Below are 26,246 nucleotides of genomic sequence, written 5' to 3'. Positions count from 1 at the left end.
AACAATGAAGTTCCGATATGAAAATAAAAATAATATTGAAGAACAGCAACAAATGTAGTTATTTGTTGAAAGAATGCATTATCATTTGGCTCAACATCTGCTCAAATGCTCATCCCCTCTCAGGATCAGGTCTAGCAAAGTGCGGAGTATGAGAAGGAAATTCAGTGTTTAAAAATAAAGTTAAACAGCTTCCACTTTGTGACACTTTGAGTTATAGCAGAGCCAAACACATCATAGTGTGGGATCCATTCTACTCGGGCTATATAATATAAGCTGTGTCTATGTGTGTAGGGGAAAAAAAGCAGGTTGATGTGAAAGATTCCATTCACCAAAGCGGCAAGAATAGATTTTGCCATTCACAATGCGAACTTGGTCATCTCAGAAATTGATGCCGCTTTCCCCATTGAATCCACCCAGAAGTATGTTTCATGTTCTTTGAGTCTATACAATGGGTAAACAGCAAAGACCCAAAAGTAATATCCTGCTGACATGTGGCATGGCATCAAGGTAGGTACGCCATTAACAAAATATTTTTATGACCCAACAATCATTGATGGCTGATCTATTTATACCAGAGCAGAAACTAATGCAGATCCAAGGTGCCATGTTACCATGGAGAAATACAAACCAACAAACGAGATGGTGCAGAGAGAGTACTTTTGTTTGTGAAATATGTCCAAGAACACTTGTGCAAAAGCATGCTAGACATTAGCGCTAACTGAGGACATCCAATATTAGAACCGAGTATTTCCAGGTTAAATTAAGGGAAAGATTGGCCACTGTTCGATTCAGTAATTTTCCTTAATTCTGACTCAAACTTTCTACCTTCATGCAGGATTTATGCAATAATAAGTTTAAAGTTGCAATTTTACTATTAACCTGACAAATAAAAGCAACCTAGGGATTTTTTTTAAAGCGCACAATAGTCTAAATTATAACTTTGATTCCACAGTCCAACTAAATAGTGTGAGAACTGATGTCATCACGTCTAGTGCTGATTACAAATTCTATTCTTTAACCACCAAGTTCATCCCTTTCTCTGGGATTTGTCTGAAAGTGAACTGGACTGCTATCCATCTTGGTGTTACATTTAACCCCAAGTTGACCATTTATCCAAACTGTCGCAACTAAAAAGTTATCAACCTGACACATCACCTCTGATGCTGACTGACCTGTGAAGTGTTTCCATTATTTTCTGTTTTTAAGTTTACATTTCTAGTATCTGCAGACATTTGATTTTCCTCCACTAATCAATCCCCTACTCACTCAGTTCCACTAGTTCAGGCTGAAGCACCATTTAGACTTTAGGCTGTGGAGATACAGTGTGGAAACAGGCCCTTCAGCCCACCAGGCCCGTGCCGAATAGTGGTCAGCCGATACACTAACACTATCCTACACACTAGGGACAATTCTACCAAAGCCAACTAGCCTACAAACCTGTACATCTTTGTAGTGTGGGAGGAAACTGGAGCACTTGGAAAATGCCCACGCAGTCACAGGGAGAAGGGAGAATGTACAAACACTGTACAGACAGCACCATAGTCTGGAACAAACCCGGGTCCCTAGCGCAATAAGGCAACAACTCTACCACTGCACTGCCCTCTCTATAATCTGAGCTGGAAACCAGTTAATGGAAATCCAGCCATCTTAAGACTCATTATTTTCTCCATTACCTTGTTGTTACTTCTATTATATCTACCAAGTTTCCCCTTCATAGATTTCTAGGCTCTTTGTATTGATAGATACTTTGTGTTTCTCAGCATTCAACAAATTAGTTATGTACTTACTGTTCATTAGCATTCAACCATCTTCATATTTTTTTTAAATAGGCTTTACTATTTATTAGCTTTGATATTCCTTGCCATTTAAAAAGAAACAGATTTTCTTTCAATATATTATTTTCGTTCTATTACCTTGATTTTTTTTAATACATAAAACTCTCCTGTTTTCTGGATTTTCACTCTTACTGGAAATACTTCTGGATGATCTTTCTTCTTGCTTAATGTTTTCTGGGGGGTTTTATCACAGCCCGAAGAAAGCAAACCTTCAGTGCCTGTTGCCAGATCAAAGTCCCTCACCTCTGCCCAGCATAGTGATAATCAGGGGAACTTGGATGCAATCGTGCAGACTGGAGAACAGGCAGCGTCATAACCTTGGTCATTTTATATTTAGCTGTGCCTGAGCATTCTTGCTGTTACCAGATTATTTTTTTGCCCCCCACAATGTGAAGAGGATCAGGCATCCATCAAGAGGTTCAAGCTACCTAACTGGCTGATAGGGGTGACATAGAATCTCAGAAAATAAGAAATGCAGTTAAAATAGTGCACAAAGTTAACGGCAGGGTAAACATCTCAGGACAACAGCAGCAGTCTTGTATCATGTCCAAGAATAACAAGCACAAAAAAATCAAATTTTCAGTGTGTATGTTTCATATCATAGAGTCAGAGTCATCCAACATAGAAATGGGCCCTTTGGCCCAACCTGCCCATGCTGACTAAGCTGCCCCATCTACACTAGTCTCACCTGCCTGTGTTTGGCCCATATACCTCTAAACCTTTCCTGTCCATGTATCTGTCCAAATGTCTACTAAATGCTGTTATAATATGTGCCTCAACTAATTCCTCTGGCAGTTCATTCCATATACACACCCATCAACCTCTATGTAAAAAAATTGTCTCTGGTTCTTGATTCACGTGGTCGGGGTAAAGGATCTTATAGAAACGTACAAAATTCTTAAGGGGTTGGACAGGCTCGATGCAGGAAGATTGTTCCCGATGTTGGGGAAGTCCAGAACAAGGGGTCACAGTTTAAGGATAAGGGGAAAATCTTTTAGGACCGAGATGAGAAAAATATTTTTCACACAGAGAGTGGCGAATCTCTGGAATTCTCTGCCACAGAAGGTAGTTGAGGCCAGTTCATTGGCTATATTTAAGAGGGAGTTAGATGTTGGCCCTTGTGGCTAAAGGTATCAGGGGGTATGGAGAGAAGGCAGGTACGGGATACTAAGTTGGATGATCAGCCATGATCATATTGAATGGCGGTGCAGGCTCGAAGGGCCGAATGGCCTACTCCTGCACCTATTTTCTATGTTTCTAAGACCGCATCTATATCTATTCCCCTCGTGAGCTTATACACCACAATAAGATCACCCCTTATCCTCCTGTGCTCCAACGAATAAAGTCCTAGGCTGCCCAACATCCCCCTATACCTCAGACCCTCAAGTCCTGGTAACTTGTGTGTGATAAATTATTGCCATGGCCTTTTGACATATGCAAAGAGGGAGGAATTATGGCAAAGTTTTCAATTAATTATAAACTAATAACTCTTTCCATACAAAAAGGTGAAATGAGAAAATGTGAATGTAATAACTACAGAAAATAGATGTAGATTTAACCCTTCCTTTGTCAAATGTTTACCTAAACATTGGTCAAGAAGACCATGTACATGATCAGTCATCAGATGAAGGATTTGCACTGGCAATAGATCAAGGAGTACACTGCAAATTATGAATGAATATTTGCGGAGATGGGTCAGTCAAATATCTCCAATAAAATCTGTGGTCCTGCTGTAGTCCATGTTTCAATGCACTCTCAGGGGAATTCAAAACTTTGACTATAGTTATCACCATTACTTTAACCATTCGAATTAGTCAAATGTCCAACACCAACAATGCAATGACGACAACGATTAGAATACTGGACAGAATGGAGAGACATATCAGGCATCAAGCCACTTCAGGAATCATTAGGGCAGATGATCAAAGACTTGATCGATGAAGTGCACTGTAAAGAGCACCCAAAAAGGATAAGAAGGTCTGAAGAAGGGCCTCGACCCAAAACGTAACCTATTCCTTTTCTCCAGAAATGCTGTCTGATCCACTGAGTTACTCCAGCTTTTTAAGTCTATCTAGGGAGTTTTGGATAAGGATTTAATATCAACGCTGCCTTTAATAGCTGAAGGCCCTTGGGTGGTGAGATGAAAATTTTGGACATAAAGTGAATAAATAATTATGGGGGGCTGTGGGAGGCGCACACAGGAATTATGGATGGTAGGAACTGGTGACAGAAATAAGTTGGGCTCAATCCAAATTGAAATGATCTATCTATATTACTAAAAGTCTGATCTTGACCACTTCTTGTTGTTCTGTATATTGATTTTAGAAAAAACTCTGCCACTTACAGCTGTGATTTTTGGCCATCTTACTCAGTGCCTCCCCGTCCGCTGCGCAGGACAAGAGGATTTTCCCCATCGATGAATAAAAGAGTTATTAGTATTTAAATAATGCTGAGATTCTCTCTCCTGAAGGCCACGCCCCTTCCGGAGGGACTATAAAACCCGGAAGTGTTGAGTGCCTCAGTCAGTCTCTGCAAGATGGGGGAGCGAGAGCGTCACGTCTCTCAGTCTCAGCTGTGAATAACACTGAACACATGTCCACTAAACTGTGAGTGGTTTTACTGACCTGTCAGTGCCCTCAATGTGGTTTGAAAATATACTTTGGAAATGCTAAAGCTGTGTTGCCTTTGGTTTGGAAATGCTAAAGCTGTGTTGCCTTTGGTTTGGAAATGCTAAAGCTGTGTTGCCCTTGGTTTGGAAATGCTAAAGCTGTGTTGCCTTTGGTTTGGAAATGCTAAAGCTGTGTTGCCTTTGGTTTGGATATGCTAAAGCTGTGTTGCCTAATTAAAGTTGCCTTGCCTAATTAAAGTTGCCTTGTCTAATTAAAGTTGCCTTGCCTAATTAAAGTTGCCTTGCCTAATTAAAGTTGCCTTGCCTAATTAAAGTTGCCTTGCCTAATTAAAGTTGCCTTGCCTAATTAAAGTTGCCTTGCCTAATTAAAGTTGCCTTGCCTAATTAAAGTTGCCTTCTATATAATTAAAAGTCTAATCTTGACCACTTCCTGTTTGCGCTTTATATTGATTTTAGAAAAAACGCTACCACGTACAGCTGTGAGTTTTGGCCATCTTACTCAGAGACCCCCTCCGCTCATCGGGTGCTGAGGATTTTTCCCATTGATGAAAAATAAAAGAGTTATTAGTGTTTAAAAAATGTTGAGATTCTTTCTCCCTTCAATCACGCCATGAAGGCCACGCCCCTTCTGGTGGGAGGGGGGTAGGGACTATAAAACCCAGAAGTGTGGACGTGGCTCAGTCTCTGCAAGATGGAGGGAGAGGTCACGACTCTCTGTCTGTAGTGTCCTTGCACCCTGCTTGAAATGGTATGAAACTGCACTTGAATTTGGTGACCTTGCACCCTGCTTGAAGTGGTAACAAACTGCACTTGAATTTGGTGGCCTTGCACCCTGCTTGAAATGGAATTTCAAGGAATAGCCGTGTCAACTGCCAGCCCACCAGCCGTGAGTGAGTGAGCTGCCAGGCTTGAGTGACTGAGTCGCCAGCCCAAGAACCCATTCAGCCCACAATGTCCATACTAGCCCTCTGTAAACCAGTCCATTCTGGCCACAACACCTATACTAGCGCTCCAGAAAGCCCCCCCCCCCCCTCCCCTCCCCCTCCCCCACCATCACCTGGCCACCAATATTGGAATTGGTGGAGAGGTGGAATATTGCGTTTGGGGACCAGCCCTCCCGTTTGATGCTGGGACCCGACGTGTCCAACTAGTCTAGTAATCTATAAAAATTATGCTGAGTTTATGTCCAATCATCTTCCAACATAACCAGATTTGCTTTTCATTTTATACTTAATTATTGGGAACACCACTTCCCTCTCATACAATTCAGTCAAACAATGAACTGGTTGGGTGGGCACTTGGGGGGAGGTTGGCAAGATGAGAAGAGAGGTAGAACAGTGTAAATAAAGTATCAGGTGATGATGATGCTGATGAAGATATAAGAAAAATACTAGAGTCACAAGAAACTTGAGCAAAACACAAAGTACTGGAGGAAATTAGCATCAGGGAGCATCTGGGGAGAGAATGGATACACGCCATTTCCGGTCGGTGAGCTTCTATAGGTGAAATATTCGGATGGCCTTGTAAGAACAAAGTTGCAAACTCCATCACAATCACATCATGTGTGCAATAGTAGAGTTGCTGCCTTATCGCACTAGAGACCCATGTTTGATCCTGATGATGAATGCTGATGTAGAGTTTGTACGTTCTCCCCGTGACCACATGGGTTTCCTCCAGGTGCTCCAGTTTCCTCCCGCAGTCCAAAGACGTACAGGGTTGTGAGTTAATTGGCTTTGGTAAAATAGTAAATTGTCCCTCGTGTGTAGGATCGTGTTAGTATATGAGGTGATGGTTGGTCAGCACAGTCTCGGTGGGGCAAAGGATTTGTTTCCTCGCTGTATCTCAAAAGTATCTAAACTTGAGTATAAAGTTTGTACATTTCTGTGAATTACAAATCGACTCACACATGCTTTCCATCTGTTTGAAATTTGGAATAAAAATTAACATGATACTCAGTTCTTTATCTGTTCCACCATTCAATGCAATGGTGTTTAATTTTTCCCCATCCTTCTGCTTTGACACCATATTCCTTTGTGTGCAACAAGTTAATTAAACTCAGATTAAAAGTTGATTTCCTCAGATTTACTTGATTTTACATGAGATAGTTTCACATGTCTACTACGCTTTGTGTGAAAAGGTATTGCAAACTTTGTTCCTGAATAGTCTGTCTGGTTTTTTTTAGGTTATATTGCCTTGTCCTAGAATTCACCACCAGTAAAATAAGTTTTTATTTACTTTTGAAATTCCTAAGAAAACTCACTTATCTTTTAACCTTCAATATGCAAGTTTAGTTTTGTAATCACTCCACATAGAAGACGGGAAACTGCACACTTTTGATGACTTCATACTCCACTGTTCCAAAACAGATATATCCTTTCTAAACTGTTCAGAACTTAATATAAAAGTATCTCTTAGTTGTGCTAGATCAAAGGCTTTAATGGCTGGAGCTAAACCTCCATTTAGATTTTAATTCTCAGGTTAGAATGGGTAACATTTCTTTCTACCACCATTCCATGGGGACGATCAGCCACGATCACAATGAATGGCGGTGCTGGCTCGGTGTCGAATGGCCTCCTCCTGCACCTATTTTCTATGTTTCTACCAACAATTAGAGAGCAGTCCTGAGCAACTATCTACCTCATTGGAGACCCTTGGACTATCTTTGATCGGACTTTACTGAAATTTATCTTGCACTAAACATTATTCAAGTTACTGCCCTTATCATGTACTTATACACTGTGGATGACTCGATTGTAATCATGTCTTTCCGCTGACTGATGAGAACGCAACAAAATCTTTTCACTGTACCTCAGTCCACATGACAATAAACTAAACTCAAACTTAATTTACATGAATCATGTTTGTATCTAACTATAATTTTTTAAGCTTTATACATTTCAGAATCTTAGACGTATCCTGTTTGGATTAAAAATGAAGAACAGATACAGTGTTCAAATCTGTTTGCCAAAGCTTCACCCACTCACTTAACCTATCAATGGCTACTTGTGATGTTTCAAGTCTGGAATGGAATGGAATGAAATGAAATGGAATATTTTATTGTCACATGTGACAAGGCACAGTGAAATTCTTTGCTTGCATGCCCAAGGTATGCAAATAGTCGCCACAAACAGCGCTGACAAAGTTACAAAGTACCCCCGTCGGCTCCTCCTTTGTTCTCCCACTGACCCCCCTCCCGGTGGTACCCGCCCCCCATGCCGGGTCTTCCATTATTCATTATTTTTCCCCCTCCCTCATGGTGGTCCCCATATTATGTACAAATAACCATATAACAATTACAGCACGGAAACAGGCCATCTCGGCCCTTCTAGTCCGTGCCGAACAAATGCCAGCAATCTGTGTGCCCATGGCAAACTGAGATATGCAGCTCTTTATTGTATTTCTAAGTAAATAGTTAAGGCCCTAACACAGAACTTTATGTGACACCGTGGATGCATTCTTCCAACTATTGCTGCTTTAACTATTACCTCAAAATAAATCTTAATTAAGTCTGATAATCATGATCTACTCTTTATAAATCGCTACTGACTTTCTCCAAGGAGGTCAAATTTGTTGGAGTCCTGACACTCTTATCATGAATAATGGACTCGAACAAGTTCTCAATTAGTGACAAACAGGTCTACAATTTCCTGGTCACTTTCCCTTGTTGTTCTAAATTGATGCGGTCACATTTGGAATGTTTCCAATCCAAAGGGAACACCTGAGCTGAGAGCTGTGAAAGGCTATGGCTAAAGCATATGTAATTAAAATTAGAAAATGTAGCTAATCAGCGTCTCAATTCTGTTTGAAGTTGATACATTATTTAAGACATAGGTTTTGGACATAGTACAGACAGTTGCCTACAAAAGACAACTAGTTCAAAACTTGAACATAAGTTGTGCGAATTCGAGAAGTACATTTTTATTGCGTCTACTTTTAATTCATACGTTCATAAGTTATAAGAGCAGAATTAGGCCATTTGGCCCATCAAGTCTACAATGCCATTCAATCATGGCTGATCTATCTTTCTCTTAACCCCATTCTCCTGCCTTCTCCCCATAACCCCTTGTCACCCATTCTAATCATATATCTATCAATCTCCGCCATTTAAAGTCCAGTGCTGGGAAGGCAGGGGAGTGCTGGAATCTTCGGCAACGGGTTGAGTTGGTGGACCACGCCTCTCATGGGGGCTATGGGTTAGAATGGGTTGCATTGGGGGACCAAGCCTCCTATGTGACAGGGACCCAACGGGTTCCAGTTGGTCTAGTATATTATTAGATATTATTATTATTAAATTACTAAAACTCTCATCTTGTTTGTGTGCATGCATACGTGCTTATGAGTTCCGGAATCTACGCCAAAACGGTACACAATAGCGCTACAATTTTTGGCCCACCTTACTCATCATTGTCCTGTGATGTAAATTAAACCAGTTTTGTTTGGATTTATGTTATATTTTAGCCAAATAGAGCTGCATCATGACTTCCTGACTTATACTCAACGTGAAGGCAAGCATATCAACCTTCTTAACCACCCTGTCAACGTATGTTGCCATTTTCAGGGAGCTGTAGATCTAAACGGCAAGAGTCCTTTGTGCATCATAGTTGTTCAGCATCTTGTCATCATCCATATGCTTTCTCCCACATTCGACCTCCCAAAGTGTAATACCTCACGCTTGCTCAGATTTAACTCCATTTGCCATTATCTCCCCTTGTCTGTAGCAGATCAATTTCCTGCTGTATACTTCGACAGTCTTTCTCATCGTCCGCAATTCAGGCAATCTTGGTGTCTTCTGGAAATTTACTAACCAGCCCATCTACATTTACGTCCAAATAATTTATATATATCACAAACAACAGAGCTCCCAGCACAGATCCCTGCACAGTTAAGATTTAAAAGTCTGATTACTTTTGGAGGAACTTATTAAAAAGGCAAATACTTGTACTCATTCTGTGTGTCGTTAATGATTAATGATTGGGGGTGGAGGGGATTCATATCCCTTGTAGACAATTAAAGTTGTTTTCTTTAACTACTTGCAATGTCCACATCAGAAAGTTTCAAACACAATGCAAACATAAAATACCTTTTACACTTCAGTTTCTTCTCAACTCGAAAGATGCCAGTCAGAACAGCCTGTTGCTCTTCCATAACGTTAGAAATGTCAATGTTTTACTTTTCCTAAACCACCTCATCATTGTTGTAACTATCCATCCCAGATCACAGCATGCTCAGAACAAAGCCAAATAGTTGTAGCAAGGCCCAGGTGCTGCCTTAATGTCATTGTGCACAAGTACTACGAATGGAATGAAAAACTCGATGGCCGTCTTTGTTGGTTGTACACCTGTTGATTGGATAGCAGTAGCAGGATCGGTCCAAGTCAGCACAGATTTACAAAGGGGAAATCATGCTTGACTAATCTTCTGGGATTTTTTGAGAATGTTACCAGGATAATGGACAAGGGAGAGCCAGTGGATGTGATAGACAATAGGTGCAGGAGTATGCCATTTGGCCCTTCGAGCCAGCACCGCCATTCAATGTGATCATGGTTGATCCTCCCCAATCAGCATCCCGTTCCTGCCTTCTCCCCATATCCCCTGACTCCGCCATTTTTAAGAGCTCTATCTAGCTCTCTCTTGAAAGCATCCAGAGAACCTGCCTCCACCACCCTCTGAGGCAGAGAATTCCACAGACTTACCACTCTCTGTGAGAAAAAGTGTTTCCTCGTCTCCGTTCTAAATGGCTTACTCCATATTCTTAAACTGTGGCCCCTGGTTCTGGACTCTGCCAACATCGGGAACATGTTTCCTGCCTCTGGTGTGTTCTAGCCCTTAACAATCTTATATCTGATGTATCTGGACTTTCAGAAAGCATTTGATAAGGTCCCACATAAGAAGTAAGCGGGCAAAATTAGAGCACATGTGATTGGGGATAGGGTGTTGACATGGATAGATAATTGTTTGGCAGACAGGAAACAAAGGGTAGGAATTAATGGGTCCCTTTCAGAATGGCAGGCAGTGACTAGTGGGGTACCGCAAGGCTCGGTCCTGGGACCGCAGCTATTTACAATATTTAATAATGATTTGGCTGAAGGGATTAAAAGCAACATTAGCAAATTTGCAGATGACACAAAGTGGGTGGCAGTGTGAACTGTGAGGAAGATGCTATGAGGATGCAGGGTGACTTGGACAGGGTGGGGGAGTGGGCAGATGGATGGCAGATGAAGTTTAATGTGGATAAATGTGAGATTATCCACTTTGGTGGCAAAAACAGGAAGGCAGATTATTATCTAAATGGTGTCAAGTTGCGAAAAGGGAAAGTACAACGGGATCTGGGGGTCCTGGTTCATCAGTCACTGAAAGTAGGCGTGCAGGTACAGCAGGCAGTGAAGAAAGCGAATGGCATGTTGGCCTTCATAACACGAGGAGTTGAGTATAAGAGCAAAGAGGTCCTCCTGCAGTTGTATGGGGCTTGAGTGAGACCACATCTGGAGTATTATGTGCAGTTTTGGTCTCTAAACTTGAGGAAGGATATTCTTGCTATTGAGGGAGTGCAGCGTAGGTTCACGAGGTTAATTCTCGGAATGGCGGGACTGTCATCTGTTGATAGATTGGAGCGGCTGGGCTTATATACTCTGGAATTTAGAAGGATGAGAGGGTATCATTGAAACATATAAGATTGTTAAGGTTTGGACACACTAGAGACAGGAAATGTGTTCCCAATGTTGGGGGAGTCGAGAACTAGGGGCCATAGTTTAAGAATAAGGGGTGGGCCATTTGGAACTGAGATGAGGAAAAACATTTTTCACACAGAGAGTTGTGAGTGTGTGGAATTCTCTGCCTCAGAGGGCAGGGGAGGCTGGTTCTACTCTGGATGCTTTCAAGAGAGAGTTAGATAGAGCTCTTAGGGATAGCGTAGTTAAGGAACATGGAGAGAAGGCAGGAACGGGGTACTGATTGTAAATGATCAGCCATGATCACATTGAATGGCGTTGCTGGCTCAAAGGGCCGAATGGCCCACTCCTGCACCTATTGTCTATTGCACAGGTTAGAGTCATGACATGACTGGCTCTTAAATCCACATGATTTATTTTCTTCCCAAGTAAAATCTCTTTTGGCTTTCAAAAGAAAGGAATACAGCAGAACAAAGTTTATTGCTGAGAACTGGTTCTGGAACTCAGACAACTGGCCGAATTCTCAGCGAGGAAAAGGAATCTTACTCTCAGTATAATAAACCCTAATGAACATCAGTTTTTTTCTTCATTCTGATGTGAACAGATTTCCCAATTCTAAAAACTGCACTGGATTTATATTCAAAGGCATTCCTGAAGGTTAAGGTTTAGTCTTTCTTTCTGCATGATTTAACATGGCATGAGGTTCAAACAGAAAGACATGGTTAAAAACCAAAACTAAATTACATCGTGGAGCACTTAACGGCACGTCTAGAGATCAAAATGATGTATAAAGAGAACTTAATGTAAAATAATCTCAAGCCCAGTTCACTTACCACTTGAGGCTTGGCTTTGTTGATGTTTGCGGTCAATTCTTCATTTGGTTTTGATAGAGAGGGCACTCGGGTTTCAGAGCTGGTTGGTGTGCTGGGAGCCAAGACGGCCAAATCCACAGGAGATATGATGGGTGGTTCCCCCTTCAAACTGTAGGGTTTGGTGACATCCTCCAAGGATGGAGTCTGTGCAAGCTGAAACTGCTTCCTAGATTGTCTTGTGGGTTCTGGGGTAGCAACATGAACTGGCTGACTACAAGACAAATGTGTTTCTGGGGCAATTACTTTGGAAGCTATGGGAACAAAATTGGCCGGCTCGCTTGTGTGCCTCACGTGCTTGGATGAAGGTCTAGTTTTGGCGGGAGGAGATTGGTCCAGGTCAGTACATATCTCATACTTTCTACCCTCCTGTTGCGTTACCCTGTTGTTGCGCTTTTTGGAGCTCCGTCTCATTGACCTTGGAGAAAGAACTTCGGCCAACTTTGGGTGCAAACTGAAGTTCTGCAAGTTCGCTTTATCCTGTTCCTCGATGACCTGCAAGGGGAGGGTGCGCTCAGACTGCGAACGGGACTTCCTCACCTGTTTGGAGAATTCTTCCAGGTCCCCTACTTCATCTCGCTGCTCGGAGAGGATCGGTTCACTGCTGGACGCAGGGATTGCCTGCTCCATCTCTGTTATTGGCTCACTTGGACCCTTGAAGCCTGGTGTAGACAAGTCGCCTCTCCGACTTGGGTCACTCAGCGATTTCTTCTTCACCAGCTTCCCGTTACCTTTCTCATCAATCAGGTTGTCCATGGTCCCCGGCTCCCTCACTATACGCTGGATCACCGTGCTGTAGTCCTTTAGTCCATCGCTGCACACCGACAGATCGCTGGCTGCGCTCCCCGTGCATTCGGATAGGGTGGTGTTCGAGCACTCCAGGATGCTGCCTTTCACAGAGTTCAGTGATCCCAGCAAGTTGCTGTCAACTGAGAAATGCTCACTTTCTTCTGCACATTTTCTATGTGGTATCGGGTCACTGAAAGATCTGTAAGTGTCACCGCTGGACTCCCCATTGCTACCGTTGCTGGAGTCAGATCCATTGTTGCCACCAGCGGGGAATTTCCTTCTGCGTCGGATGGAGCTGGGAGTTGAAGGAGCATCCAGTGTAATTGGGATCGCAGTTTTAATGCACACCAACTCCCCACCTATTGCAACACTCTCATAGCCAGTCCTCACTGCTGCCATTGCAGGAGCCAGTCCTTTGCCGGAGAGCAACTCCTTTTGATCCTTGTTACCTGTCCCAGTTACGGCTGGCTTGCGTTCCAACACGTGACTCGAAACGTCCTTGTACAAAGTGCCACAGGACCCATTCTCCGGCTCGGTAACAATCCCCTCATCCGTCATACTGGACTCGGGACCCGACAGGTCATCGGCCGATTTCCCACCGGACAGGTTCTCCTCAGAGCCACCTCCCCGTCCCGCATTTACAAGCTCTCTGTCCACTGTGGCGGACGGGAGATCAGCACCTTTTGGAAACAGCTCAGCTCCCTCCTCACGCTCTCCGCATTCCACGTCCTTCTGATCAAATTCTTGGGCCGGTTCTTTCTGGGCCCACATCATGTTGATCTTCTCAAAGAGCTGCCCAGCTTCCTGGATGTACTGGACCTGCACGTCGACGGGTAGCACATCCTCGTTCCTCTGCCTCACTCCACCCTGGCTCTCTCCCTCCGAAGCAGAATCACAGCAGCCTATGTTTGCCAGCATGGCTTCCGAGTTGCTGGGTTTCATTGCACTGCGAGCAGCCGGCCTGCGAGGTGGCGGCTTGTCAGAATAGGTGAAGGATTTGGCACGCCGCAGAGTTGCAGTGAGGTCCTTGAGAGTGGGACGTGCCACCCCAGGCTGCTGGTTTAGAGAGTGGAGTGAGCCCCTGCCTCTTCCCACAGAGGCAAGCCCATGCAGCTGGTATGTGTTCTGGCACGGAATGCCTGGAGTGCGGCAGAGATTCACCGCATCGCTGGGATATTCCTCCTTTTCCTTCCTCCTCATCCTGAGCCGTGAAAAGTCCGATTTGAGAAAACTAAACAAAGTCAGCGTTTCTGATGCTATGTCAGGATTTGACATCGACTTTCTCTGCTTTGATTTATCAACACTGCATTCATACGGCGGACTCACGCTTCCTGTTGGACTCTCACTCATTACCTTGACAATCTCAAAAGGCAACTTGGGTCGAGAACGTACTGTTGGCTTTAAATGCTTTGCTGTCTCATCACTATGACCAAAAAACGGTGACCGGTGCATGTTCAAACTCCCTTGAAAGTTCCTGCTCAATCCAGAGTAGTAGTCTTCCTCCTTTAAAGTTTCAGTGCTGGAGTACCTGCTGCTGCTCCTGGAGCTGTTTGGGCTGGGAAGGAAAGACTGGATGTTGACTTTTGCAACTCTGGAGACCATTGGTATGGGTGATCCTGAAGTGCTGTGTGGCTGGGTTACAGTGATGGGCGTTGCACTATCTCCAAGCAGTCCAACTGGCCTTTTATGGTTCTGTTCAACTGTGCTTGTCTGGCAAACTGCTGAGATGCAATGTTTCCTCTCAAGTGGAAGTGCTGCCAAGCTACAGGGTGCGGAGCCCGACTCTGTTGCTGGCTGTGGCTGCTTCAACCCTTCATCGCCCTTGCTGCCAAAGTACTCCACCTGACCCCCTTCGCGCCTGGAGAGAGGCACCACCCCGAGAGGACCGTCGCTGTCAGACTCATCCTTGTTGCCCACCTGCACGCTGGCTTTCTTCTTCCTCAGCGACCTCCTCTTGACGTCCTTGAGGACCACGGGCTGTTCGTCCTCGCTCCCCGAAGACCTGTCCAGGGACCTGGAGAGTTTGCTGACCCTGAGCGGGCTGTACTGCGCCGGCTCTCGGCTGCCTTCCTTCTCATCGCTGGAGCTCGCCTCTAAGCCGGGAGCAGGAGCGCTGGAGACGGCCTGTGGTTTGGAGCAGTTATGCCTGGAATGCGCGCTATCTGATCGCTGTCTTGCCTCTTGTTTATGCGCAGCAGAGGAAGACCAAGGCAACCTCGGAGCGAGTGGAAAGGAACTGCGAGGGGGTGGTGGTGGTGGTGGTGGAGGTGGTGGCGGCGGCAGTGGGGGTCGAGGGCTGGCCGTCTCACTCCAGCAGCCGGGAGCGGTTGCCTGGACACACTCAGCCCAGGGACACTGAGCTCCCTGGGCGGCCGCGTCGCTTTGGTCCAGCGCTATCTCCCAGGGGCATGGGCTGCTGAGATCGGGGGCATCCGAGCCGGTCCGCGGTGACCTCCTCTCTCCGAAGAGTTTGAGCATCTCGGCGACACTGGGCCAGTTGGTAACCTGGCCGGGACTTGCCTGGGTGACTGTGTCCTGCATGGGTTCTTGCACTTTCACCGCCGCGGAGACATCGCAAGGAGTCTCATCTCCTTCCCCGCAGCCTAACCGGACCCCCGGCGCCGGATCCAGCCCCACTCCTTCTCGATTGCCCTTAGACGGGGCCACCGGGTCCCCTTCTGCTGCCTTACTGTGGAGCCGGGCTTTTGGGAGACCGGGCTCCGATCTGTTGTCCACGGGGACAAACAGCTCCGAGAGCTGGCGGATGGACGGCGAGATCGGGTGGCTTCTCTTCACCTCGGGGCTGGCGACCCTGGCAGAAATCAGCTTGCAAACTGAGCGAATCTTGCCAACAGACCTGGCTTGGCTTTGCTGGCTGCAGACTTCAGCAGTAGCCTGGAGTATTGGGGGCTGGGCAGCAACGCTGGCTAAAAGTCTCGGCTCCTGCTGGCTCTCATCAGCCAGATTCTTGGGTCTCCACTCGCTCAGATATTTAAATGAAACGCTTCTATAAACGCACACTTTTCTCCCTTGATCTTTTTCCGCCATCGTTATTTCCCCCACTTTTTTTTAATGCTCTCTCTCTCACATCCACTGTTCCAGAGGTCGCGTCTTGTAACCCGCCCGATACATCGTTGACCTATTTCTTTCTTCTACCCCCAAACTCCCAAGTTAATAAATACTCACTGAACTACTGCACAAAACAATCCAAGCTTGCAAGGAACAAGCGCTGACCTCTCCGACACTTTGCTCGGTTCTTGATCCCATCCATGTACTGCAAGAGAAAGTTTTGCCAAAAAAAGAAATTTTCCTCTCCAACTTTTTCACGCTGAAGCTTAACTTTTTGAAACCGACGAGTCGCTCCAGACACAATCAACTTCCACTCGGAAATCAACTGCATTTTTTTTAAATTTTCCTAGCTTCAGGGGCTTTTCTCGGTGCCCATTGAGGTTTTTTTTTGGTCTCTCCTATAATCTGTTGTCCACTTTTGCGTGACTTTTGGCTTTAAAAAAAAACCATGCAAATAAAGTGCAGTAAAGGGGGCGGAGAAAGCCAACAGGGACGCCCTCTGGGTAAAAGTTTGGTGGAGGGGTGGGAAGATTTCCTCAAATTCATTTAGAGGTAGCTCTTCCACCGTTAAAATGTGTTTCCGTTGCACTTCGGTGGTGTTTAAGTGCATCTTTATCCACGTTAACGGGATTTCGGCATTGAAACGCGGGGCCGTTTCCCTGGCTACTTACCTTTCTTTGTGCCTAAAACAATTCACCGGAGCCCATGTCCCCCGCCCCGCCCCGCGTTACCAGATCCCTGTGGTTAATCCGGCAATACAAAAAAAAAACCCGAATCTTTTTATTTAACCAGATTTCACACTAGACATCTCAAAACGTGTGTGTTTTTTTGTTGTTTATAACATAAATTGTTGTAAAGTGACACGCTCCAGCAATAATCGCTGGAATTGGCGTCTGCAGATTAAAAAGGGCTTTATCGCCCCCAGGTGGATTCGTTGGACATAATTACAAACATACACTGGTCGTATCGCTTTTTACAATACATTGCGTTTAAAGCTAAGTAAATACTCGCCTTTCATTCTGTGCACCGCTGTAGTTTTCCTTTTTTTTCCTAATATACAATTATGGATGAGCTGAAATTTCCCCCAATTAGATAACTAGGACGACGAAACAAGTCTGCAGTCCCCTCCATTTTAGAAACATATAAAATAGGTGCAAGAGTAGGCCATTCGCCCCTTCGAGCCTGCACCGCTATTCAATATGATCATGGCTGATCATCCAACTCAGTATCCTGTACCTGCCTTCTCTCCATACCTGATCCCTTTAGCCACAAGGGCCACATCTAACTCCCTCTTAAATATAGCCAATGAACTGGCCTCAACTACCTTCTGTGGCAGATAATTCCAGAGACTCACCACTCTCTGTGTGAAAAATGTTTTTCTCATCTCGGTCCCAAAAGATTTCCCCCTTATCCTTAAACTGTGACCCCTTGTTCTGGACTTCCCCAACATTGGGAACAATCTTCCTGCATCTAGCCTGTCCAACCCCTTAAGAATTTTGTAAGTTTCTATGATCCCCCCTCAATCTTCTAAATTCTAGCGAGTACAAGCCGAGTCTATCCAGTCTTTCCTTATATGAAAGTCCTGACATCCCAGGAATTTTCTATCCACTGACTCCATCCTTCAGCCTTGCAACTGTCCAGGGCTGAATCCGATTGTTTGGTGTGGTACTAGGTCAGCACCTACTCACTCCATTATTGAACCTCTACAAGTGTAGGATAGAGATAGCACACTGGTTGCATTACGGCCTCCTTTGGCAATTTGAATTCCCAGGATCAAATGGGATGACAGAGAGTGATAGACACTGCTGGGTCCCCACCATGGAAGGGATCTACAGGAGGTGCTGCCTCAAAAGAACAGATAATACCATTAATTTGCCACATCACGCTCTCATTTTGCTCCTACCCTCAGGAAGAATGTACAGGAGCTTGTAATCCGTGACCACCAGGTTCATGAATAATTTATTCACATCAACCATGTGGCTTATGAACTCTAGACTTAGATTTTGATCATGGCAACAGCTGCAATGGGCCTCTATGGCCAACTGCATTGTGTTTTTGATTTTCTGTTTTTGGACTGAATTCTGTTTTTAATTTTGTGTCTCTGTGATGTCTTTATTACTTATTTTATTCTGATTATATGTTTTTATTCCTATTGATCTATGTAAGGTGTCCTTGAGATGTCTGAAAGGTGCCCATTAAATAAAATTTATTATTATTATTATTATTAACTGTAGCTGGGACTTTGAAAATGGCGTAAAACCTGGCGACTCGTGCATCAGGACTCTCAGTGGGCTGGTTCAATGTATTCTATACTTAACCGGGCATTGTACATTCGTATGGCAATCATTTTACTGATCTGTATGCAAAAAGAATTCCACTGTACCTGGGTACACGTGATAATAAAGAACTATTGAATATTGAACAAAACTAATCTCAGCAACTATGGTCTTCCAAGGACTGTATCTACACTGCAGACTTCACCTTTTACATTATTATGGGTACCAGGTATTAGGGTTACTATTTTTTAAATTATATGTTATTTGTGTAGGTGTTGCCTGTAAAGTTGCTGCAAGTAAGAATTTCATTGTCGATGGATATGACAATTAAATAATCTTGATTATCTATTTCCTTCTCATCAAATATCATCAGCTGCCAGTCCTCAGTTGCAGAAATGCAATCATGTTTTGAATCAATCTCTTCCAGACTCAAGTACAGCATCTCCCGACTTATTCTTTCTCCACCTTAAATAAAAAGCAGAGGATGCTAAACACTAGGGTGATAGCACTCATAGTGCTATTACTGCACAGCGCCAACTACCCTGTTCAATACTGATCTCCAGTCCTATCTATCTAGAGTTTGCACAGACATGGTGTGATAATGTGGGTGTATGTGCTCCGGTTTCCTTTTACATCTCAATGTACGGGTTGGTGAATTAATTGACCACTGTAAATTGTGTGGGCTAAAAGGTCAATCAAGGGGATGGGGTGGGGAAAGGGAACTGATGGGAACATGGTCAGCATGGACTCTTTGAGCCGAGGGGTCTAGTTTGATGCTGCATCTCTCCCTCTCATAGCACAGGTCAGGCAGGATTCAAGCACAGAGATAAACATTCTTCACTGAAGAGCACAGAAGGCTCTATATTAAATTGGAATAAAGTGCAGAACAAGTGCTTCACCTAGATCGAGTGATTAGGATGAGAAATGGTGAAAGAACAAGTGTTTTTGTTCCTACAGTTGCATGGGAAGGTGCTGTGAGAAGTGATGTGGATTATCTACAACAGGCATCATGAGACACTAGAAAAATGCCACCAAATGCAGGATCTGGGAAATCATCCAGACTCACTGAACGTATAAGCAAACCAAAGTCAGTGTCCTCTCATGGCTAACATACTGAGACTCTAACTACAATCTGATAGCTCCAGGGGTTGACCACATAGTTAGCATGTTGGGTACCAGACTCCAAGAGCAAGCATACTCTGTAATGGGTAGAGATCACCAGGTAGACAGAGAACAGGTTCCATGGTTGTGATCAAAGCCTTGGAAAAATTGTAATTGATTCTTGAAAATTTCTGTCCCATATCTACGTGAAGTGTTGAATGGCTCTAGCGACCTGTGTTCGACCCTGACACCCGGTATTGTCTGTGTGGAGTTTGCGTGTTCTCTCTGTGGTTTCCCCCGTGATGCTCCATTTGGTTGAGCAGTGTAAACAAGACCAGGGAAATAATGGTTGAAAATGTCGGCTGGGCAGCAGTTGGCACAGTGTGTGCAGTTTGCCACCATTGGAAAGATGTGATTGCACTGGAGTGGGGATTCTCCATTGAGCTGAAGCATTTCTGTCATGAAGAGAAACCAGGTCGACCAACTGCGTCACCATGCTGACCTTTTCCAATATGAGTGGTTATCCCACTGGCCTTCATCACGTTATCTACCTGTTTATCTTCAGCGATCCTTGGACCTGTGTAACGAGGTCCCCAAGCTTTTACCTTAGTGAATATTCCAGGCTTACACATGTATTAAACCACATCTGCCATTAGTCTGCCCTTCTTATTAACTGATCGTTACCTCCTGTAGCCTATGACTATCTTTACTATCAACATCAGTACTAATTTCTGGGTCATACGCATACCTATCCATCGTTCATTTCCAATTTACTCATTTATATCACAAACAGCAGCAATCCCAATACTTAAGACATCTATTGAGATACATATATTGAATTCATGTCATTCCGCCTGGCAGCAAGAGCTTGCTTTTTGGAAAGTTTTGGACTGCTTCTTCAGACCTGCTTAACCAGACAAATGCAGTAATTAAACGTTGATAACAAATGCACCTCAATGCTGCAGAAACACCTGGCCAAATAATTCAGCAAATTTCCACTGCTTATAATATGCTGTACCTTTTATATTAAAGAAGGCATCTTAACAGCAGATTAACTACCTTGCTTGACTTTACTAATATAGAAGCCAATCTAACATGAGAACTACCAGAAGTTTTGAGTCATGTACTTCATTTTTATCTCCAAATAACTATGTGCAGAATAAAGTTGTTCCTACCCCAAAGGTTCGCTAGACACCACCTTCAATAGTGTCATAATTTGTTAGACAAGTATTCAATAACAATAATATTGGGATCGTACAGTAACAAAATGCTTCACCACATTGCTCACTAATGATCCCCCTCTCCATCAGCAGTAGGAGTAATAACAAATTGCATTTTTAGTTTCAAACTGAGGTTAGGGAGGGTAAGATTTTTACAGCACTTAAGGTGTTTGTTTTTCCACTGAGTGCATTAATGTATGCATATTCTTGTGTTAATAATTGTTAAATGTCTACTAGCAGTGAACTGCATTATTGCAATTATTAGCTTCCTATGATATAATCTGTATTATATGTTATGAGAGACTATATTATAAGGCAATGTGACATGTTGATGTAACCTTCTTAATGAACAGGATTCTAAGCAATGATTAGGGAAATCACTATTCTTATGCCAAATCATGAGGGTTCCAAAGTTCAGAAGATTAGCAGCTCTGACAACCCATAAATCTTACAAAGCAGATCACAGACCTCCTGCATCAGGAACCAGGGCACGAAGGGTTTCACCAAGGTTACTAATAAGAAACAAAACTAAGGCATTCTTACCTCAGAAAAACAATAACTTAGTTTACAGTCACAAGACGATTCTCGAGAGAAGGGGAAATTGGGTTAGACCCAATTGATGTTGTACCCAAGACAATGTTGTACTCAGAGCCATTTAGAAAATACACCAGCTTTCATGCATTTAGTTTTTTTCTTTAATGTTCTCTCGATGTGGTTTCACTACCTTGTTCATACATTCATTTCTTTACCTGGATACACAACTGACACTCAACCCAAACATACTCCATTTTCCCAACTGAACCGTCAGGCATTTAAACTTCCTCTGCTAACACATAACTGATAACTTTACCTCAGAGAGAATTATTTCCCATTACTTTTAACAGCCACAAACTCACTGAAGATTAAACGACATGAATTTTGGGGTCTGAATTGGCAGGTTAACCTATCTGTCAAAATGAACACATTGGAGCAAAGCAATCACCCATTTTCTATCTAGGCCACATAGTACACCACACACCAACTTTTCCCACATTCCCCGTTATAACTCCCAAGTCCACCTGGTGTTATTATTACAAGCAATAACTTATGTTAATTAAATTAAAAGAGTTATACAGCCTGTCAATGTGGGTTCGGCCCAACTAATCATTGCTGAGCAAGCTGCCTATCTAAACTAGTTTCAATTTTTTCCTATGCATGTACCTATCCAATTATCTTTTAAATATTACTATCGAACCTAACTATACCACTTCTTCTGGCAGCCCGTTCCATATACCAACCATCTGGTTGTCAATGGTTATGGGGAGAAAGCAGGAGCATTAGGTTAGGAGGGAGATAGATCAGCCATAATTGAATGGCGTAGTAGACTTGATGGGCCAAATGGCCTAATTTTGCTCCTATCAATTATGACCATATGATCCTATGTGTGACAACCTTGCCTCTCAGATCCCCTTTAAATATTTCCCCTCACCTTAAACTTAGACTCCCCTACCCTACAAGGTGAAATTCATCTTATTTATGCCTATTATGGCTATATAAACCTCTCTGTCACCCCTCAGCCGACTGAGAAAACAACCCCTTCTGCAGTGGCAGAGGTACAGCGATAGAATTGCTGCAGACAGCACCAGTGACCCGGGTTCAATCCTGTACAATTCCTCCCACACTTGAAAGATGGACAGATTTACATTCAATTAGCTTTGCTAAAAATTGTAAATTGTCCCCAACGTGTAGGATGGTGCTGGTGTACAGCGGTACACTGGGCGACACGGACTCGGTGGGCCGAAGGTCATGTGTCCACGTTGTATCTCTAAAGTCTATTAACTCAAGCCCTTCAATCACAGCAGCATCCTTATGAATCCTTTCTGCACCCTCTCCAGCTTAATTACATCTTTCCTATAGCTCAGTGACCAGAACTGCACATAATATTCCAAGAGTGATCTCTCCAACATCTTCAGAAGTGATAGCAGAATTAGGCCATTCAGCCCATCATCTAGTAGTTCATCATTCAATCATGGCTGATCTAACTTTCTTTCCCTCTTAAACTATTCTCCTGCCTTCTTCCCATAGCCCAACGCCCATACTAATCAAGAATCTATCTCTGCCTTTAAAATATCCATTGCTTGGCCTCCACACCCTTCTGTGGCAATGAATTCCAGATTCACCACCCTCCGACTAAAGAAATTCCTCCTCATCCCCCTTCCTAAAGGAATGTACTTTAACCCGTTCACTGCCACGTTTTAGTTCACTATTGGCCATGACCCGAGTATAGGCGGGGGGGTGGCACTGAAAATGTTAATTATGAGGCTATGACCTCTGGTCCTAGATGCTCTCACTAGTGGAAATATCCTCTCCACATCCACTCTATCCAGGCCTTTCACTATTCTGTATGTTTAAATGAAACATTCTTGTAACATGATGTCCCAGCTCTTGCACTCAATGCCAGGTCTGATGAAGTCAAGCATGCCTCAGACTTTCTTCATTGTCTTGTTGCCACTTTCAGCTAACTATGTACGTGTACCCTTGTCTCTCTGTTCTACACATCTTAGGGCCTTGTCATTATCCTGTTCTGGTTTAACTTCCCAAAATACATAACTTTGTACTTGTCTGAATTAAAATTCCATCTGCCATTCCTTGGCCCACTTTACCAGTTGATTGAGATCCTGTTGGAACCTCAGACAACCTTCTTCACTGTCCACTCTATCACCATTCTTGATGTCATTCACAAACCTATCAACCAGGACATCTATTCACATTCAAATCATTAATATACATGACAAAGAACAGGGACCCAGCACTGATCCCAGCAGTACACCACTGATCATTGGCCTCCAATGATAAAACCAACCCTCCCTTACCACTTCTCAACGTGGAATAGTACAGTACGGGAACAGTTCCATTGGCCAATGATGCCTATGCCAAACATGCCAGTTTAAATTAATCTCCTCTGCCTGCACATGACTCATATCCCTCTACTTGCCTTAAGGCTGCGTGCTCATCCCCCTGCTGTATACTCGTGAATGCGTAGCCGGTCATAGTGTGAACTCCATCATCAAGTTCGCTGACGACACCACTGTTGTGGGACGTATCACTGATGGAGATGAGTCAGAGTATAGAAGTGAGATCGACTGTTTGACCAAATGGAGCCAGCCCAATAACTTGGCTCTCAACATCAGCAAAACCACGGAACTGATTGTGGACTTTGGAAGGGGTAGAATGGGGACCCATAGTCCCGTTTATGGTGGAGAGGGTCAAGAGCTTCATATTCCTGGGCGTGCATATCTCTGAAGATCTCTCCTGGTCCGAGAACACTGATGCAATTATAAAGAAAGCACATCAGCGCCTCTACTTCCTGAGATTACAGAGTCGGTATGACTCTCTCGAACTTCTACAGGTGCACAGTAGAGAGCATGCTGACCGGTTGCATCGTGGTTTGGTTCGGCAACTTGAGCGCCCAGGAGCGGAAGACTGCAAAAAGTTGTAAACACCGCCCAGTCCATCATCGGCTCTGATCTCCCTACCATCGAGGGGATCTATCGCACTCGCTGCCTCAAAAAGGCTGCCAACATCATCAGAGATCCACACCATCCTGGCCACTCACTCATCTCCCTGCTGCCTTCAGGTAGAAGGTACAGGAGCCTGAAATCTGCAACATCAAGGTTCAGGGATAGCTACTTCCCCACAGCTATCAGGCGATTTAACTTGACTCAAACAAAACTGAACATTAATAGCCCATTGCACTTTATCTGCTTATTTATGTGTGTGTGTGTGTGTGTGTGTGTGTGAATAAATACAGAACAGATCAGTGTGACCATATACCATTGAATATATATATCTATATTACTAAAAGTCTGTTCTTGACCGGTTTTGGACATCTGTGCTGCAATTTCCGAGAGAACGCCGCCACCTACGGCCGTCACTGCTCCCCACCTCTCCCCCTCCTCTCAGCACACACTCTCTCTCCCCCCGCCCCTCTCTAGGTGTGACTGCAGGTTGGGGGTTTTCCCGTCGATGAAAAATGACAGAGATATTAATGATTTTACAAAATTCTCCATTCTCTCTGCTGCCCCTGCTGGCGGCAGGGGGGAGGGACTATAAAACCAGGAAGTGGTGTGCCTCAATCAGTGTCTGCAAGCTGGAGGAAGGCAGAGGGTCACGTTTCTCTGAGCTGTGAATAACACTGAACACATGTCTACTCAAATGTAAGTGTCCTTAGTGGTTCTAAAACGCTTGCAGAATGTGTCTATTGGCTCTAAAATGTTTGCAAAAAGTGTTTATTGGTTCTAAAATGTTTGCAAAAAGTGTCTCTTTTGGTTCTACAATGCTTGCAGAATGTGTCTTTTTTGTTTCTAAAATGTTTTTTAGGTTCTCCCCCTCGCCTCCTTCCCCCCCCTCCCCCACCACTCCTCTCCCCTCTCAGCACACCCTCTCTCCCCCCGCCCCTCTCTAGATGTGACTGCAAGTTGGGGGCTATGCGTCAGTAGATAGGGTGGTTATGGGGTAAAAGGAGCAAATTAATAATATTAATATAATATCAAGGGGGTAATTAGCGTGAGTGCGGGGGGATAGTTAGTGTGTGTGACTCTGCGTGCCGCCTCCCCCCCCTCCCCACGTTTAGGGAACAGACCCAACGGGTCTGCACTTGGTCTAGTATATATATATATATATATTCAATGGTATATGGTCACACTGATCTGTTCTGTATTTATTTATGCCTAATATATTCTGTTGTGCTGAAGCAAAGCAAGAATTTCATTGTCCTACCTGGGACACATGACAATAAACTCTCTTGAATTTTGAAGACTGTTAAGGGTTTGGATACGCTAGAGGCAGGAAACATGTTCCCGATGTTGGACGAGCCCTTAACTAGGGGCCAAAGTTTAAGAATAAGGGGTAAGCCATTTAGAACGGAGACGAGAAAACACTTCTCTGAGTTGTGAGTCTGTGGAATTCTCTGCCTCAGAGGGCGATGGAGGCCGGTTCTCTGGATACTTTCGAGAGAGAGCTAGATAGGGCTCTTAAAGATAACAGAGTCAGGGGATATGGGGAGAAGGCAGGAATGGGGTACTGATTGGGGATGATCAGCCATGATCACATTGAATGGTAATGCTGGCTCGAAGGGCCGAATGGCCTACTCCTGCACCTATTGTCGATTGACCAATGACAGCAAGCATACCTATCATTTCTTTCTCATTCTATTTACTTTTGGCGCTACTCTTGAGTTATGGGCTTGGACCCCAGGCTCCGTTTATCAGTGCTGTTAAAGGTCTTGCCACCTCTCAAGCTGACCAATATCCCAATGTATACTTTGAGAGCCATTCTCACTGTTCGCAACTCTACCAATTTTGGAGAAGGCTTTCAACTTACTGACCAACACATCGGCATCCAACTCATTTATATATCACAAACAAAAACTCCCAGCACAATAGTCCACTGGTCACAAACCTCTTGCGAGAATAAAACCCTTCCACAACTGTTTTCTAGAAATAAACCAGCTCCGATGCCAAATAACTAAATCACTGTGGATCCCAAGTCTGGATCAGCTTACCGTAAAGGACTATATAAAATGCCTAAACATTTATATAGGCATATCCACTGGCCTGTCTTCATCAATCACCCACATCTCCTCAAAAGATTGTGACCTTTTGTGCAAAGCTATGCCCTAATTTGCCCATTGTCTTCCAAATTTGAGTAAAACTAATCCTAAAGAATCCTCTCCAATAGCATCCCTACTACTGTCATGAAGCTCACCGGCATAAAATTCCCTTCTTAAACATAAGAACACGAGTCACCAGTC

General features: G+C 43.9%; 1 protein-coding gene across 1 annotated transcript in view; it reads right to left on the bottom strand.

Moving 5' to 3' along the window:
- arhgef17 (Rho guanine nucleotide exchange factor 17) overlaps window positions 1-16,454 on the bottom strand; it is a 409,506-nt gene extending 393,052 nt beyond the window's left edge. Inside the window, exon 1 of the mRNA XM_033023172.1 lies at window positions 11,965-16,454. Coding sequence (XP_032879063.1) covers window positions 11,965-15,837 — 3,873 coding nt within the window. The 5' untranslated portion in view covers window positions 15,838-16,454. The remainder of the gene's footprint in view (window positions 1-11,964) is intronic.
- Window positions 16,455-26,246: the final 9,792 nt, after the last annotated feature.

Source organism: Amblyraja radiata, chromosome 6, assembly GCF_010909765.2.
Source record: "Amblyraja radiata isolate CabotCenter1 chromosome 6, sAmbRad1.1.pri, whole genome shotgun sequence".
NCBI classification, from domain to species: Eukaryota; Metazoa; Chordata; class Chondrichthyes; order Rajiformes; family Rajidae; genus Amblyraja; species Amblyraja radiata.
Note: the sequence above shows the minus strand (reverse complement) of the source record. Positions and strands in the feature narration are given on the sequence as shown.